General features: G+C 37.0%; 1 protein-coding gene across 1 annotated transcript in view; it reads left to right on the top strand.

Moving 5' to 3' along the window:
* The window catches only part of DOCK2 (dedicator of cytokinesis 2), a 341,341-nt gene that overhangs the window by 248,450 nt on the left and 75,614 nt on the right, over window positions 1–17,277 (top strand). The window contains exons 30-33 of the mRNA XM_083351346.1: window positions 297–375; window positions 5,414–5,514; window positions 5,610–5,668; window positions 13,073–13,221. Coding sequence (XP_083207472.1) covers window positions 297–375; window positions 5,414–5,514; window positions 5,610–5,668; window positions 13,073–13,221 — 388 coding nt within the window. The remainder of the gene's footprint in view (window positions 1–296; window positions 376–5,413; window positions 5,515–5,609; window positions 5,669–13,072; window positions 13,222–17,277) is intronic.

Genomic DNA, 17,277 nt, shown 5'->3' with positions numbered 1-17,277 from the left:
TTCGGCTTTGAAACGGAGATGAGCACCGGCCCCTAGAGTTGGAAACGACTAGCACGCATGTGCAGCGGAACCTTTACATTTACCTTTAAGTCTCCCAAAGGCCATATTTCTAAGTTGGGTGGCCCTCCATATAATTTATATAAATAAATAAATAAATAAATAAATAAATAAATAAATAAATAAATAAATAAATAAATAAATAAATAACTTAACAGTGTTTAGTTCTACTTTGATGCCAGCTAATGGGATAAAATTCAAAAAATAATGGCTTGATTTTTCATCTTGTTTTTCTTTAGAGTATTTCTGAGAGCCATCAACAAATTTTCTGAGACTATGAACCACAAGTTTCTGGAAAACATGAATTTTGAAGAGCAAGTAAGTGGTTTATTTATTATTTACTTTTTAAAAAATCAGAATTTACTTGTTTTGTATCTACTTTTTAAAATATTTTCCCAAACCTATTGGAATTTGACTAATAGGGGATGAAAGACATCCAAAGGCCATTTAATTTGGGAGAATTACTTTTTCTCCAGATTTGATTTTTTGCTTATTATAAGGTTCTCAGTCTGATGCTTTTACCACTTTGGTTGATTTGGACAAAACTATAGAATAAATAACATGTAATACTGGAGCATCATATCTATATGGAATTTAATTAAAATATCAGAACATTTTTGTTTGGCACAGATATCTTTATTATCAGGAACACATTTTGCTTTTTCTATAGCGGGTCTATACTTGGAACAAGTTCAAACTAAGGTTGAAATGTGTCCCTTACCTTATTTCAGTTTATGGAGTGAGTTAAAACTTATTTTTACCCAAGCTTGTTTATGCTGGTATTTCTTAAAAGTTTTAATTGTTACCCCAAAAGTCAAAATAAATTCTCAATGTTTCTAAGCTGCTTGGAGCCATAAATGAGAATAGATAACAGATATATTTTAATTAATTATTTGAAGTAATCAAACAGTTATTGAGGAAATTACTTAGCATGTAGAAATAAATGTTATTTATAGCAAGACCTCAAGAAGATAAAGACTTAGCATACGTATCCTTTTTTTCAGATTGAATTCACATATATTTAAATATTTTAATATAGTATCAGAGCAGCAACAAAGTGCCAAAAATGTGAATTATCAGGCAGAATTTGTTCCTGTCAAGTAATGTGAGGCCATATTGTGAAATCAAAATTATATTTCAAAAGAGGCCCCAGAAAGGAACTTAAGCTTCCTTTTTGTCCTACTTGTCCCAGAAAGTGACAAGTAAAAATATGGTTTATAAAATCCATATAGTAAATGTGAATAATATTAATGTAAATGAGAGTATAATGAATAATAGCTGTTTTCAAGCCAGAGAATGAATGATAAAGCATAACTTTCTTTACTCTCTGAGATTTAACAGACTGCATACCACTGGCATGCCAAATTTCCTTCCCCCCCCCCCACTGTTTTTACTATTTCAATTTCGAGGCTGCCTGATTCTATAGCGAGTCTGTTTGCCTGCTTACAGATAAAAGTTAATTTAAAACAAAATATAACAAGAAAAAAAAGAAGACAGCTGATGAAAGCAACTCCCACCCACCCACCCCAGTCTGTGTATAAGACAAATAGGTGTATAAGACAAAAAATAGAAATGATGTCAAAGAAACAGTGGTGGATATCGTTTATTGCATTGAGTTATCCTACAGTATGTGAAATTTTCCATAGCGAGTTGTCGCACGTCAAATCAACAGCAGCAAGATAGCCATGGCAAGTTGCCCATGACAAATTGTCCCCATTCCATTGTCTGTTAGGGGCAGCCCATAAAATTATCTTTATTGCAAACCTACATCAGAAATTAATAATGCTGTCATAACAATTAAACATTTAACACTTTCCTTTGGTTTGGAACTTGCTATATGCTGATGTTAGAAAGTCAGAGAATTGGTTGGCATAAATGTTCTGCCGATCTTAAAAGAAATGCTTGTTTGGGGACTTTTGATTCCCTTGAAACTTGCAATGCAGCAGTCAATGCATATTTATTGACTTTTTAATACTTTTTTTTAATTCATTTTTTCCATACATACAATAGCAATTTTTCAATCAACGTGCTGTCTGAGTTTACATGCTAATACATATTTAATTCCTAATCCTTATTGACTTTTATTATCATTGACTTATTTATGATCTACCAGTTGGGATGTTTTAAAAATTACGAAATGTTATTCAAAGCACTTTATTTATTTATTTATTTATTTTGCCCAAATTGACACACTGAAAATGTAAACATCCGTTGCACCATATTCACTGTGTACCTATGGATGGATATCATACATTCCAAGGCACAGTTCTACTTTTTCCCTCACAAAATAACAGGACATGGCTTTCTATGGGTTTCTATACGTGTGTGTTTGAATTGTGAGGGAATTCAGTAGTGTGGGCAGAATAGGGAAATTTATGACTTTGCTCCGGCCCTGAATTTAGATTGATCCTTTCTCTTTAAGAATTGCACAGAAAATGGGATTCTATCAAGTGAGATTTATTCTCCTCATGTGGCGATAGAAAACTTCACACATCAGTTTGCAGGATGGGCCATCTCTCTCCCCCCCTCCCCCTTGTCTTTCCTTCCTCTGTCCCTTCCGCTCCCCCTTGTGTGTTTGTTTCTCCCTTTTTCCAAATGAAGGCTTGAACATCTCTGTATAGGAAAGAAATAACTCAAAAGTTCCACTTTATTGAATAGAGTAGAAAAAACACAAACCTTGAGATTTTTCCCATTCCTTCTCTAAACATCCTGTACTGACAATGTTTTAGAAGACAAATGCGTTTTTTTTTACATGATAGAATATATGCTATGATAGATGGTTTGGACAGTTTGTTGTTGTTTTTCTAACAGTGCTATTAGATACGCATACTGCATTGAGTTAAAAGAAATCAAAATACTGTTCATTCAGTAATGACCAGCAAAATTTGTTAAATATATAACACAAAAGTAAAATCAAATATATGACATAATACTAACATAGCAAAGGTAAAATAGCAATGTAAAATACACCAGTATAATGGTGTTCATTACCTGTGGAAGAGTTAAAAATATTACAACCTAGGAAGTAAAATAAATATCACTTAAAAGAAGATAGCTAAAGCATATTAAATCTAAAGTGATGAATAAAAGAGGAGGAATAATTTCTGTGACCACAGTTATACATTGTTTTCATTGCAACACTGAATTTGGCTACTGCACAACTAATAAAGGGCTTCGACTCTTTTAGAAGATGGTCCACAGAGAAATTGGCTGGCCTTCCTGGAAATTTAGATATTAGAGGTTGTAAGACCATTTGACCCCAAATCTGTTAGCCTTTTAGAAAACCATGAAGATCTGATTTTTCTTTGGATATTTGCGTTAGATTGCTAGTTGGATCCAACACATATGGGATTTTGACTGCCTTATTTTGATAATAAATCTTTTCAATGTGCTATATTTACATTTTTACTATGAACTGCGTAGAGTCACTAGGTGAGATAGTGGCTATGTAAGAATTGTAAATTATTAAGCATGCCTTTAATCTCATATTTGTATATGCTTACCTTGCACTGCTTGTATATGTTTCACTTTTTGAAAACTCACTGGAGTTAGTTGTTCCAGAAGTTTCAGGAGAAAACACAAAAGAAAATCCTGATCCTGACTGGAGTGCTTTTGTTTGTTTTCTTGTAAGTTTTATGAAGTCTAGAAACAGAAAGACAACATTGAAGAAAACAAACTTCACTTGTTTTTCAGCTCCACAAGAGTGCAAGATTCTATTTTCTTATCTCTTTTCATTTGATGAACACTTCCCTCCATTTACCCAAACAAAGCTTTATTTTAGATCAGGAGAATGCAGTGCTTATAGAAACATAATGCTGACAGATGGGGATCTGGGAGGAAGAGCTTTTCAAAAAGGATATTGTGCTGTATGCCACTACGATTGTGTTGTATGCCATTTGAACATGCTTTGCTGCCTCAGAGGTTAATCCACAAGGTTTTGTTGTTGTTAAGGAGATGTGGGGACAGAAGGCAGCACACAGCCTCTAAAGTTTTTCCTCTTCTGATCCAAAGGACTCCATCACTGTCAGACTTAGTTCAAGGCCACCTAATACTCCTTCCTCCTCCTACTTTCGCACAACTCCATGAGGTGCGTTGGGCTGAGAGAGATCATCTAGTCCAAAGCCATTGAGTTTGGCTTTGTACCAAAGGCAGGTATACAACTCAGAGTCACCTGGTTTCTAACCTGGTGCCTTAACTGCTACACAAAATTGGCTAGATTAATTATCCTAATGCTAGAACTGGGCCACACCTTCCTCATTCATAATAGCTGTAGGCGTCCTAAAGTTCCTTAGCCACAGGATCCATACCTCAAGATGCCTTTCATAGTAGCAATGGTTAGAAAGATTTGGGTTTTGGTGCAGACTCTAATGCCATCTCACATCGTCATACTACTACAACTGCTACTACTACTACTACTACTACTAATAATAATAATAATAATAATATATGGCTGTGTAAATTCTTGCAGTATTCCTCTCTGAAGCTTACTAAAAGGCAGTTAATATGAATATCAGCTCTTTAAACTGATGGGGGTGCAATATATAGAAATAAATATCACTCACAATTTATAGTTTGCTGAAATATATAAACTATAAAAATATTATGTATGAGAAAAATCTCCCTTGTGTGGAAAAAGGAGGAACTATTTTGATCAAGGTGTTGCAGCTTTTTCTAGTTAAATGTTGCTATAGGTAATTTTTGCTATTAAAATATTGTTATACTGATATTTGAAAACTAGGATCAAAATATATTCCAGGAGCATGGAATTAGGTATTTCTGTTTTTCATCATTGAGAAATGTGGTCAAAATTTTACCTATTAGTACAATGAAAATAAAACTGATGAAAATACAGAACTCTTCATAGCCTCATAGTGTAATTCTTGAGGTTAAAAATAACAGGTTATTTTCGGTTTTATTTCATATGCATCTTTTAGAATTTAATTTTGCTAAAATCAAGGAGCTTTTTTTCCCCATGAAGCAGTTATGAAGAATTTATGATATTATAATTTTACCTCTAAATCTGCATTCCTTGGTTGGAGATGGAAAATTATTCTGAATCTGGTATATGCAAAAGTTCTCAGGGTGCACGGTAATGTTATTGTTTATAAGCTAATGAACCCTATGTGAATATCCAGATGCTACTCAGGGAATGCAGGCTGGTGGGTATAAAAAACACACTCTTGCCTTTTTATTCTAATTGCAATATAATAATAGCCCAAAACTTTGCATCATATTAAATCCTTTCTGCTGGCTGCCTTCATAAATTATTTAGGTTTTACACAGCTTAATACAACCTTCCATTTCAGGAAAAATGCATGATAACAATTTGGTGTTCTGTCTTCTGCTCAATTTACAGCTCTGGAACAACTATTTTCATCTTGCAGTGGCTTTTATCACCCAGGACACCTTGCAGCTAGAGCAATTCTCCCATGGTAAATGCCTTAAGATCCTGAACAAGTAGGTCTTGTTTTTAATCATTGAAAAGTGATTTTTGCTTCTCATTTAGACAAGAAAGCTAGGATGAAGATAATGACTTCTGCTTTCCCTTTCAGATATGGAGACATGAGACGTTTAATTGGTTTTGCTATCCGTGACATGTGGTACAAACTTGGTAAGTTAGAGTACGTGAAAGCAGGGATGGTCCACCTCTGGTTCTGATGGAGACCTTTTCTAATGGGATGTTCCATTTTATTAAAACTGTTTTTATTACATTTATGTTGTGTTATGAAGTACCTGGCACCTTATTTACAAAATATGTGCCTGAATGTCCGGCAGATAACAACACAGAAACTTCTACACATGGAACATTGTTCAATACTATTAAGAACTAGAACAAGGAGACAAACTGAAAATAGTAGAAAGAGGACTAAGCAAAGATCTTTCATTGATAGCAAAAGGTATTATGATCACCTTATCGACTACTAACTTTGACAGGTATAGACACTGCCCTTAACATGGATCTTTCTGGGTGAAGGGAATAGCATTCCTGGATATCAGTTTTAGAGAAGGTCATTTTTTTGAGTGTTGGTTTAGCAAATGAACTCCTGTTCAGAGATAAGAATATGTGTCTTAGTTTTGGTTATAGAAATGTAGAGCTGCTTCTTGAATTAGCTGAGCTTGGACTTGATTAATTTTACTGCCAAGTTAGCAGGGATTGAACTGGAGCTGGTCCATTACAACTCCCTATAATAATGTAGCTGATCTATAATTATAATTCAAGGCAATTTTGCAGCTTGAAGGGAAGCTTCTATGCAAGAAAATGGAATGGCCAGCCACCAAGGTTTATCTCAGTAGCAAGTGTGTCTGTTTGCTTTCATGCGAAGGAAGAATCTGTTTATTTAAGTTTCAATCTATCAGCATGATTTTTTTTTTATTTTTTACTGCTATCTATGGCTGTTGTTTCAGAATAGTCATAGCTGGATGGCGCTGTTTTGGTGTTGTATCCAACAATACAATGTCATTTTTCTTGAAAATAGAAAAGCCAGCAAAATGATGAAAGCAGCTGCTTAATATCAGATTGATACAGAATAAAGATGGAACTTTGGTTACAGCCACTTGAAAAAATCCCTTTCATTATAACAGAATACCATGTTTAATTATATGTTATACAGGGGAAAAAAGTATTTTTCTTCCGCTATTTGTATATAAACCTATCAAACAATTATGAATCATCAGTGACTTAAAATTCTCAAAAACTGGAGGTTTATAGAAATTATTTTTTTCCCTTAAATTAAAAAGGTGAGAATCCAGCACGTATTAAAAAACTCATTAGAAAAAGAGATTAAAGGATTTGTAACAACTAGATGCAACATTTTGATGGATTAAATTGTGTGCAACAGTAAGAATTTTAGTGGAAGAAAAATATTAAATTTACAGGGTATATCACATTTAGAGAAAATTGATTAGTTTTACCAATGTTATATTACTCCAGTATTGATTTCTAAAACTGATAATTCATTTTCTAAAAACTGATGGAAATGTAATAATTGTAACACGTAGTTCAATCAGCTTATATCATATATTTCCTGGCAATGTTGTAAAGTTCAATAATTTTGAAAAATCATTTATAATGGAATAAGACAAATTCTAAAAGTATTTATTTATTCAGCAAGCACACTTATATAACCACACATCTCACCAAAAGTATGTAGTGTATAACAATTGACAAATGTTAGTACAATACACAGTTGAATACAATGATAGTTATAGCCAAGGCTTCGGCTCAACCCTGACAAGACTGAGTGGCTGTACGTGCCGGCATCCCGGGAAATTCAGATTATTCCATCTCTTGCCATGGGGGGTGAGCTATTACCCCCCGTAGATAGGGCGCGCAACTTGGGGGTCCTACTAGACTCACAGCTCTCTTTAGAAGAGCATATTGGAGCTGTGACTAGGGGGGCCTTTGCCCAGGTTCGCCTGGTGTGCCAGTTGCAGCCCTATCTGGACTGGGATGCCTTGCGTACAGTCACTCATGCGCTCGTGACCTCTCGTCTGGACTACTGTAATGCTCTCTACATGGGGCTGCCCTTGAAGACCACTCGGAGGCTCCAACTGGTGCAGAATGCAGCCGTGCGAGTTGTGTTGGGAGTCTCCCGATACTCCCATCTTACACCTTTGCTCCGTGAGCTGCATTGGCTGCCGGTTGCCCTCTGGGTGAGATTCAAGGTGTTGGTAATGACTTACAAAGACCTACATGGCATGGGTCTGGATTACTTACGGCAACACCTGCGGCCGGCGTCAACTTCCCTCCGTCCAGTGCGCTCCCACAGAGAGGGCCTCCTCAGGGTGCCTCCGATCAAAGAATGTCGATTGGTGGCCCCCAGGGGGAGGGCGTTCTCTGTGGGCGCACCAGACCTGTGGAATTGCTTGCCGGTCGAGCTCCGGATGGCCCCCGACCTTCGCTCCTTCCGGCGGGATCTAAAAATTTATTTATTCGAGCAATCCAGCCTGGTTTGATGGGTTAAGGGTTGGGGTTTTAACATGTTTTTTAATTATTGTTTATATTCAGGCATAATATTTAATTGTTTTTTAACTTTTGTACATCGTTTTTATATTTATTGCCCTGTACACCGCCCTGAGTCCTTCGGGAGAAGGGTGGTATAAAAATTTAATAAATAAATAAATAATAAAAAATAAAATAACCTTTGCATTTCTATGCTAAAATAAAAACATAGTCTCATCCAGCTATTACTTTTCTAAAATAAGTTGACTTTCCAACCTGCCATCTTTCTATTAATTTTTATTAATATGACTAAACATATTTCAACAAAGTGCCCTAACTTTAGCATGGTCAGCATTACAAGGATACTGTACATTGGAGAAGTTATAACCTCATGCTTGAAAGATAAATCTAATACAACATTTTATTTATTGTGTAAATTTGGGGGGACTGTAATTCTGCACATGAGCTTGTACCACATCTAAAATTTCTCTTATCATCACATTTTAACCTGAAAGCATTGTATCATTTGTTAAATAAGATAGATTTAGATGCTATGAAATGGTATGCCTTTCTTTCTTATTTCTTTCAGGCTAGATAATTATAGTTGTTAATTTGTCTGGGCTCATACCTCAAGGATAAATTCCTTATTTAGTGGATTGTAATTTTTCATGTTTGTGCTGATTACTGTTATTGATACTTGCATACTAATTTGATTTTAAGAATGAACTGTAGTTTTAAAATGATATAAGATAATTTAATTATGTAAAACTAGAATAACATTATACTAGTGTAGAAAAACAGCACCCCTCCTAGAGAAAGAAATATTTTGGGGGATCTTTAAAAAGCAAAATATATCTCCCTAAAGGAATAACAGAAAATCTTAGGCAGAACCCCCCTCCCCAACTTACTCTGCCCCAAGCAAAGGCCAGGTTTATAGAAATGCAGATTTGATCATCCTTTCAGAAAGACTGGAGCCAGAAAGCTTATAGCTGATGGGATTAGAAAGACAAAGATCCCTAGAACCAACAACACCTCACCCAAACTATCTAACACGGACCTAGCCATGAGCCACAGCCCCAGAGAAGCAGGACATGACCTTTAGGACACAATAGGATTAACCCACCACCATTAGAATACCACAAGAGCACACTGAACCTCAGGTTAATGTTCATGCCACAGGAACAGGAAGAATGCCAAACACCCAAGAAGGTATAAAAACCCACACTCCCAGCTCCATGTGGTCAGCCACTCAATAAACAAGAACATTCTTTCCTAAAGCAATCTCTATTTTGTTCCTGGCTTGGACTGGATCCTGATGAAGATTTTTCTTTCAACGTTAGAAAAATTTACTCATTTTTTTAAAAGATTTCTGATGCTGGTAAATCAGGAAGGCAGGCAGGAAGGAAGGCAGGCAGGAAGATTTTGAAGCTTCCATCAATTTTCTTGATGTTGCATAGCATACTTCCAAATAAATAAAGATTTTTGAAAGATTAGGAGCTAGGTGGCATCTAAGTTGTCTCTTCATCTATTGTTCTGCAACTGGAAATATACAGCTACCCAGGTTTTAGTTATGTGGGAGAGTTTAAAATGAAATTGAGCAAGTACCCTTTCCACTTACTCAGAAGTGAAAGTCTCTAGATGATGCCTGTCAAACTGTCAAATTAGACTCTGCAAAGAATGTCCAGAGTTCATTACTGTGCAATTTGTTGTTTATTGGACCAGATGTCCATAATGCTATACAGATAATCAAACCTATACCTGCTGCTGGTTTTTCATCTCTGCTCTGAAACATTAGGCATGATGAAATACTGCAAGAGGGAGAACCATAAAGGTGATCAACCAATACTTTGAACCTTATTGTATTTTACTTTGTTTTATACACACACACACACACACACACACACACAAACAGAGAGAGAGAGAGAGAGAGAGAGAGAGAGAGAGAGAGAGAGAGAGAGAGAGAGAGAGAGAGAGAGAGAGAGAGAGAGAGGAATTGGTGAAGAGGAGGAGAAAGAAAGGGAAAAAGGGAAATAGAGAGAGATTTTGGAATTGGTGAAGAGGAAGAGAAAAGAGTGAGAGAGAGGGAGAGGGAGGGGGTATGGAGGAATATTTCATGACTAAAAATATTTCAAAGCTTGGTTTTTTTTTGTTAGAGGTGACATTTACAAGCTTCTTTTTTCTTTTTTCATCATCTGTCATAATTGCAAATGCTTCCTAAGGCAGACTCCAGTGGCGCTCTATTTCATGTTGCTTTAAGTCATTGTGCAGCCAATCTATAATAGAGTTACCAGGACATCATTTCTATTCTGAGCTTTCTAATGGTTGGCATTATTCGTCCAGGAATCAAAGTAGATGTGTGTTTTTTTCCAACTGTGATAGAGACAAGAAACATATCAGAGACTACTGTAATGTTTTTCTCTGATAAATTGGTTTTGATGGGAAGAGATGAGGAAATAGAATTATTTTCTCTTCCAAGAACATTCATTGATTAAATGTTGGTAATAGTAACCATTAAAAGAAGTCTGTGTACACAGCCAACTCATGTGGGTTATCTGATATGCAATATGCATTGCCTGTAATAGTAAACAGGCATATTATATTACAGTCTTGAACTGTGAGTAGACCATAACAATAGTGGAAGCTTAAGGTCTTATAATGCAATACTGTCATAGAAAGGACATTAGACTTACAAACCATATAGCTTTTTTCCCTAACTTAGCACCCTCCAGATATCTTGGGAATGCAGCTATTCGGGGGAAAAATCATATTGAAGTACCAAATTATGAAAGACTGATTATCTATCTATCTATCTATCTATCTATCTATCTATCTATCTATCTATCTATCTATCTACCTGTCTACCTATCTATCAATCATCCTATCTCAGATATTTTAAATTATTTCATATACAATTCAGCCCTTTGCTCATGTTGACGTGGGATAGTAGCTTACAGGTGAATAACTAAGAAGAAATCATTCTGGTTGTAATTTATTCATCTAACCATAATAGAATAACTAAGTAAAGCAGACTATGCAAAAGAGACAATCAAACAGCCAAAAATTTAACAAAAAGACCCCAGCATTTCTCCACCAGCAGTCAGCACCCAGATCAGCATTAACTCCAAGGTTAACATCAGACCAACCATCAAGTAATCAATAACCCAATCAAGAAACTGCCAAAGGAGCCAACAGTAAACAGCCCAACCAAAGAATCTTTAAGACTACGCTCACCAGGGTGAGCCACCAGAATATAAATGGACAGCAAACCACACTCCTTACTAGCACTGATGATGTTGCCTAGTTTGGGTAATGAAACATATGCAAGAAAACAAGCAAGCTCAGAGAGCAGCAAGGACCCTTCAAGTAAAGCAGAAGTTAGGCAATCAAATTGAGGACCCAGATTGTTGGGGGCAATAAGCTGACTTTGTAATAATGCCGCTTGGTGGGAGAAAGCCCTAATAAGCAGGCATATACATAGAATGAAGGCTATTGATGATAACTTTATTGTCACTTTGAATGTACACCAATCGGCATACATCAAAATGAAATTTCATTGCATACAGCTCTCAAAGGGTCACCACCTCCGATATATACTTCTTGTTCATGGCCGCTCAAATTTCACATTGTCCATTTTAGTCTCTAGGGAGTGAACAATGGCACACAGGACAGATGGAAATGGGGCTCCATGTGGATTAGCCCTCAAATTCGCTTGTATTCTGACAACCTCGCCTTCTTTCCTTTTTCTGATCCTGACTCTTCCACCTTTTCCTTAAAGAGGCCTTGCTTCTTTTCACCCCTGGAGCACGCTGCCGCCGCCACCAACTCCTCCAAAAGCCTATCTCTCTTCCTCTGGGCCTGCCGACAGCCTTATCCAGTTCCTTTGCTCCATAAGCTCCAGGTCCTCTCCTCCTCTGCCTCCTCTGGAAACAGCCCTGATTTGCAGTAGAATCCATCACTGGGCCAGCAGTCCGACCTTGCTGCTGGTAGAACAAATTCAAACAGTGCCAATGACTTTTAACAGTCTCACCAACAGTTCCAAAACAACTAGAAACTCACCATGCCAGCAAAGATTGTCAGTCGTATGTCGTATGTTACTTTAGTTCCACCATGTTGCTCAAACACATTAAAATTTCCTGATCATGTGGCCTATAGCCCTTACTATCCCTCCCAAAACTATTTGCCTTCAAGAGCCAATGTAGCCGCAGCCATTCCAGGCACTGCCATCTATTGCTAAGCACATTGATTTGTGCTTTAAATTGTAAGCCACCCTGAGTCTTCGGAGAAGGGCGGGATATAAATAGGATTTAAAAAAAATTGTAACTAGTGAAAGAACAAAGAAACTGACTGCTATTGGTAATAACTAGTATTATTCTACTTATGGAGTTTCTGCATTACATAAAGGTAAAGGTAAAGGTTCCCCTGCACATGTGTGCTAGTTGTTTCCAACTCTAGGGGCCGGTGCTCATCTCCATTTCAAAGCCGAAGAGCCAACACTTGTCCGAGGACATCTCCGTGGTCATGTGGCCGGCATGACTAGATGCCAAAGGCGCATGGAGCGCTGTTACCTTCCCGCCGGAGTGGTCCCTATTTTTCTACTTGCATTTTTACGTGCTTTCGAACTGCTATGGGGTGCCTATGGGGGCCTGGGCAGAAGCTGGGACGAGTAACAGGTGCTCACTCTGCTATGCCGTACTCGGGATTCGACCTGCCAAACTGCCAACCTTCTGATCAACAAGCTCAGCATCCTAACCCACTGAGCCACCGCGTCCCTGCATTACATACGTATCATCTAATCATTGCTTCTCCCATTGTGGAAATCATCATAAATATTTTACTAATTTGTAAACAATACAAGAGTTACAAAACTGATGTGAAAAGGTATTTGTTGTTCTTTTGTAAATAGTTTGCTTCTCAACTAGAAATGTTGAATCATCAATCCTTCTTTAAATGTCAGCTCTAAAATCTAAAAGAAAGTTAAAATAAACCATTGAAATAGAAATGTTATAATGGTATTGAAAGGATGGTGCACCACTGGTTGTTATTATTAACATTCTCTTCTGTACATTGTTCCAGGACAGAATAAGATCCGCTTTATTCCAGGAATGGTTGGACCTATCTTAGAAATGACCCTGATCCCTGAAGCTGAACTGCGGAAAGCCACCATCCCAATATTCTTTGACATGATGTTATGTGAATATAAACATACTGGTGAATTCAAAAAGGTATGATCAGTTTTGTGTATCATTTGGTAATGTCACTGCTGTTAATCTTAAATATCAGATGAATGCATACATTTTATTGTGTGATTCTTCACTAGTTCTATCTAAAATTAAGGGAAGAAGATCTGCAGTTCTGTGGGAAATTAGAATTTGAGGACCCAGAGACTTAAAATCAGAAATAATTCATTTAAAAATTAAATGTATCTCAAGCTTTCCAAATCAGTTGATTATGTCTTGTAAATGTCATTACAAAAATCACATGGTATTAAATCACAGTCATTAAGCAAATCACATACAACCTAGTAGCTGAACTGTTGTACTAGTAGGTAAGCACACTACTTTTGGTTTGAATCCAGAACTGAAGATCCTCTTCTTTTTCAGTTTGTTCTCCTCTTGACTTCATAACCCTCTATTTTCTGCTTTTAATTACTGCTTCTTATTCTTGGCTTATAACATTTTAGGAATCTTTGCAAGGAAACAGGACTAAAACAATGAAATATGCACCCTAGGATAGTGTGTAATTCAACAAATCTTCTTAAAAACTCAAAGGTAGTTTGGTTGGGCATGATTTCTTCTTTGATCTTTCCTTGATTGGAGCATTGTTTCTTCCTTGGTTGTTTATCTGGTGCCATTTCCTGCTTATCAAGGTATTGGCTGAGAAGAATGATGTACCCCGAGTTGTTTGTTTCCTTTCTTGTCTTTTGGTTATAACTTTAAATAGTATGTAGATGGAGTTTATCTGTCTGACTGGCTTGATTTGTCTACTCCCAGGCTTCCAGGAATTCCCTAGCATTTTTAGATTTGGCCTGATTTAAAATGTTATGTTTCTCAAACCATGTCTTGCAATATTAAGGGTTTTTGTGTGTGTTTTTTTTGTCATGACTTCCAATTACCAATCAATATTTGTGGATGTATACTTCTATCTGCTGTCCTACACAGAGACTGTTATAGTCCTTATTTTATAAGTTGTAGATGAATACTGGGGTTGTTTTTTCTCCTTTGGTAATTGGGTCTTTGGGTTTGCTTTAGATGTTTTTGGATGGATTTCCTTGGTTTGTAGCAATAGACCAATATGAGATGCTTGAATCAACTACCAGATGGAAGTGCAAATGCTGAACCTTCGTACTCAACATGTGGCCTTTATTAAATCTATATCTAGATGGAGAAAAATATGAGTGAATAGGAGAAAGGCATATAAAGCAGTACTGATGCTAAATATTCAAAGGATGCGGGCTCACTGTGAACTTTGCTTCTCATGTTCCACCCAAAACAACAGGGCTGCTCTTGAAAAATGTCCTAGTGAAGTTATCCTTAAGGTGGAATATTATACTGAAGGCAGGACCAATATCTATTTGAGAAGGCAAATACTAAGCTGTTGGATGGTGTTGCGAAAGAGACATGTGTCTTGCCTTTTTGACAGTGTGTTTCTCACTGTCGTTTTATAAATAGTTTTGGCCCAATATGAGTGAATAGGAGAAAGGCATATAAAGCAGTACTGATGCTAAATATTCAAAGGATGCGGGCTCACTGTGAACTTTGCTTTTCATGTTCCACCCAAAACAACAGGGCTGCTCTTGAAAAATGTCCTAGTGAAGTTATCCTTAAGGTGGAATATTATACTGAAGGCAGGACCAATATCTATTTGAGAAGGCAAATACTAAGCTGTTGGATGATGTTGCAAAAGAGACATGTGTCTTCCCTTTTTGACAGTGTGTTTCTCACTGTCATTTTATAAATAGTTTTGGCCCAAGGGAAAAAGATATTTGTATCTCTCCCATCACACTTTAGCTTTCATCTCTTGACTCCCCTCATTTGTCAGTCTGCAGGCAGGACAAGTACAGTCTGCAGGCAGGACAAGTACAGGGAACCGCTCTGTTTTATGGCAAGGCAGTAGTACATTGCTTCGATGCCAGGCAATGAAGTGACAGCAGCATTGGCCCATTAGATAGAGAAGACATTCCTTCTGCTCATCTTACTGTGGATAGAATGGATTCTGTACTGAGCTGTCATTGTGCTCAAGGGCAAAATTATGTTGCACTGCATATGTTGTGACTTTCTCTTCATCTATTACACAGCCCGAGGGAAGGCACTACTAATGGAAGCTGTCAACACTGCAACGATCCTGGCTGAAGCCATTTTTGCTTCATTTTCGGTTGCCACAGTACTGGGAGGGGGGATGAGTGGTTTTAAGGTTAGACTAAACAATAAATTGTTCCATGGGAACCAAGGTCATTGCTGTCTGACTTTTGGCAGGCTAAGCCTTCTGTTAGAAAGTCCGGCAAAGTATTTTATTGAGGAACGTGGATAATGACATAGTGCTGGGGTGGGAAGTTCAACTTTGTAACATTGTAATGCTTGAGAGGGAATTCCAGACTTGGTTTCACTTTTGACTGTGCTGATACTTTGTAGCCAATAAATGTGTTTTTTAAGGAAACCTCTTGCCTTGGAGTTCTGCTTTTACTAGTCTCATCTATTGGAATCATGATGGAAGCTTTCCGTGTGCAGAAAACAGATTTCTTTAGTCCAGGTTACAAGGCTTAATGGCAAAGTTCTCAGTGGTAGTAAAGAAAACTTCTGGCAGAGAGGGCATCCTTTGGGTCCATCTGCTAGGGACTTATATATGACAAGTCCAAGGTGGTGAGTCTTCTCTGCTACACCACTTGCTTTATGGAATATTCATTTCTCTTCCCTCCCCCCACTCCCCCCCAAAAAGTGAATTTAGCTCCATCCCTGCTAATGTTCCATACGTCCATCAAGGCTTGGTATAGTCCTCAAACCTGGGTCCCCTGGAGATTGTGAATATTCTTAGACAGCTCTTTCATTAATCGACTCTCTCTCCTGTATCCAATGACTTGCATTTTTAACAATGGTTGCTTTATATTTCTTAATAATGATTGTTTTTATTTATTTACTGTTTTACTTTATTGCTACACATTGGCCAAAGTCACTGAGATGGGCAGCTATGTAAATGTGCCAAAAAAAAAATTAAAAAATCTATTCCAAGCCATACAGAGTTACTCTGCAGGAAGATGGGTGGCCAATAAATTTGATAAATACATAAATACAGAAGAAAGATGATCATTTTTGTTCATATCTGTTGGAGAGAGACAGAATAATGTTCCACTCCCTAAGTATTGTGATTTCAGTAATAATCATCTCCAAATTACAATTAATGAATGAAAGGCCAAAAATACAACTGAATTCTGTGCATAAATATAATTGTGTAGTTGATCCTTATAATTAATCAGGTAAAGGTAGAGTTTTTCCAGGGAAAAGAAAATGGAATCTAACAGGCATATCTGCAACAAAATACAGAAATATGTATTGCTCTTCTTCGGTTTCCTGCTTCAGAATACATACTTTAATCTGTTCACTGTCTTATTTCTTAAAAGTAAACAATTTTTAAAGCATCTCTCTGTATAAAAGTTGTCAGGAAGTGAGTGAGTTCTAAAGAAACAATGACCAGGAAAAATAAGTCTAATAAGCCATGGAAAAGGCATGTGTGTATGTCACAGGCATTAGACTAGTAAATCTGAAGAAGGTTGGTCTTGGATTAGAACAAATAAAGAACATGGTCAATCAAAATGTTGCCTGAAATATTTATTGTGTGAATAAAAAAGTCTTCAGGTTTGTTGTTTGTTGTGAGATGTAGAGACAGCATCATTTTTTTAAGGTTGTCACCTGTAATCAAAGCCAGCTAGCATTAGCAGTTTTGTTTTCTTGTGGACATATTTTCCATATTGTTGACAAGAGGCTGACTATGATAATTAATAACATCAAGGAGATCTGAAGAGCTGAATAGAACTTAGATATGCAGTGCATCCTGCCTTGTAAGTGTAAAGTCTAAGTAGCAAAGGACAAACTTGAAAGGAGAGGACAGAGAGAGAGAAAGGGAGAGAGAGGAGTCACAGAAATCAGTGCACAGCAGCAAAAAGGGGTTTAATTGGAGGAATAAATCATTTGTCTGTTCTACAAACTAGAAAAGACAATTTTGTGGAAGTAGGAGGTTGAGAGAAGATGCATGGGGGCATACAGGGTAGAAGATATAAAGTTTCAGGG

The sequence above is a fragment of the Vipera ursinii genome (assembly GCF_947247035.1).
Source record: "Vipera ursinii genome assembly, chromosome: 2".
In the NCBI taxonomy this organism is placed as follows: Eukaryota; Metazoa; Chordata; class Lepidosauria; order Squamata; family Viperidae; genus Vipera; species Vipera ursinii.
Note: the sequence above shows the minus strand (reverse complement) of the source record. Positions and strands in the feature narration are given on the sequence as shown.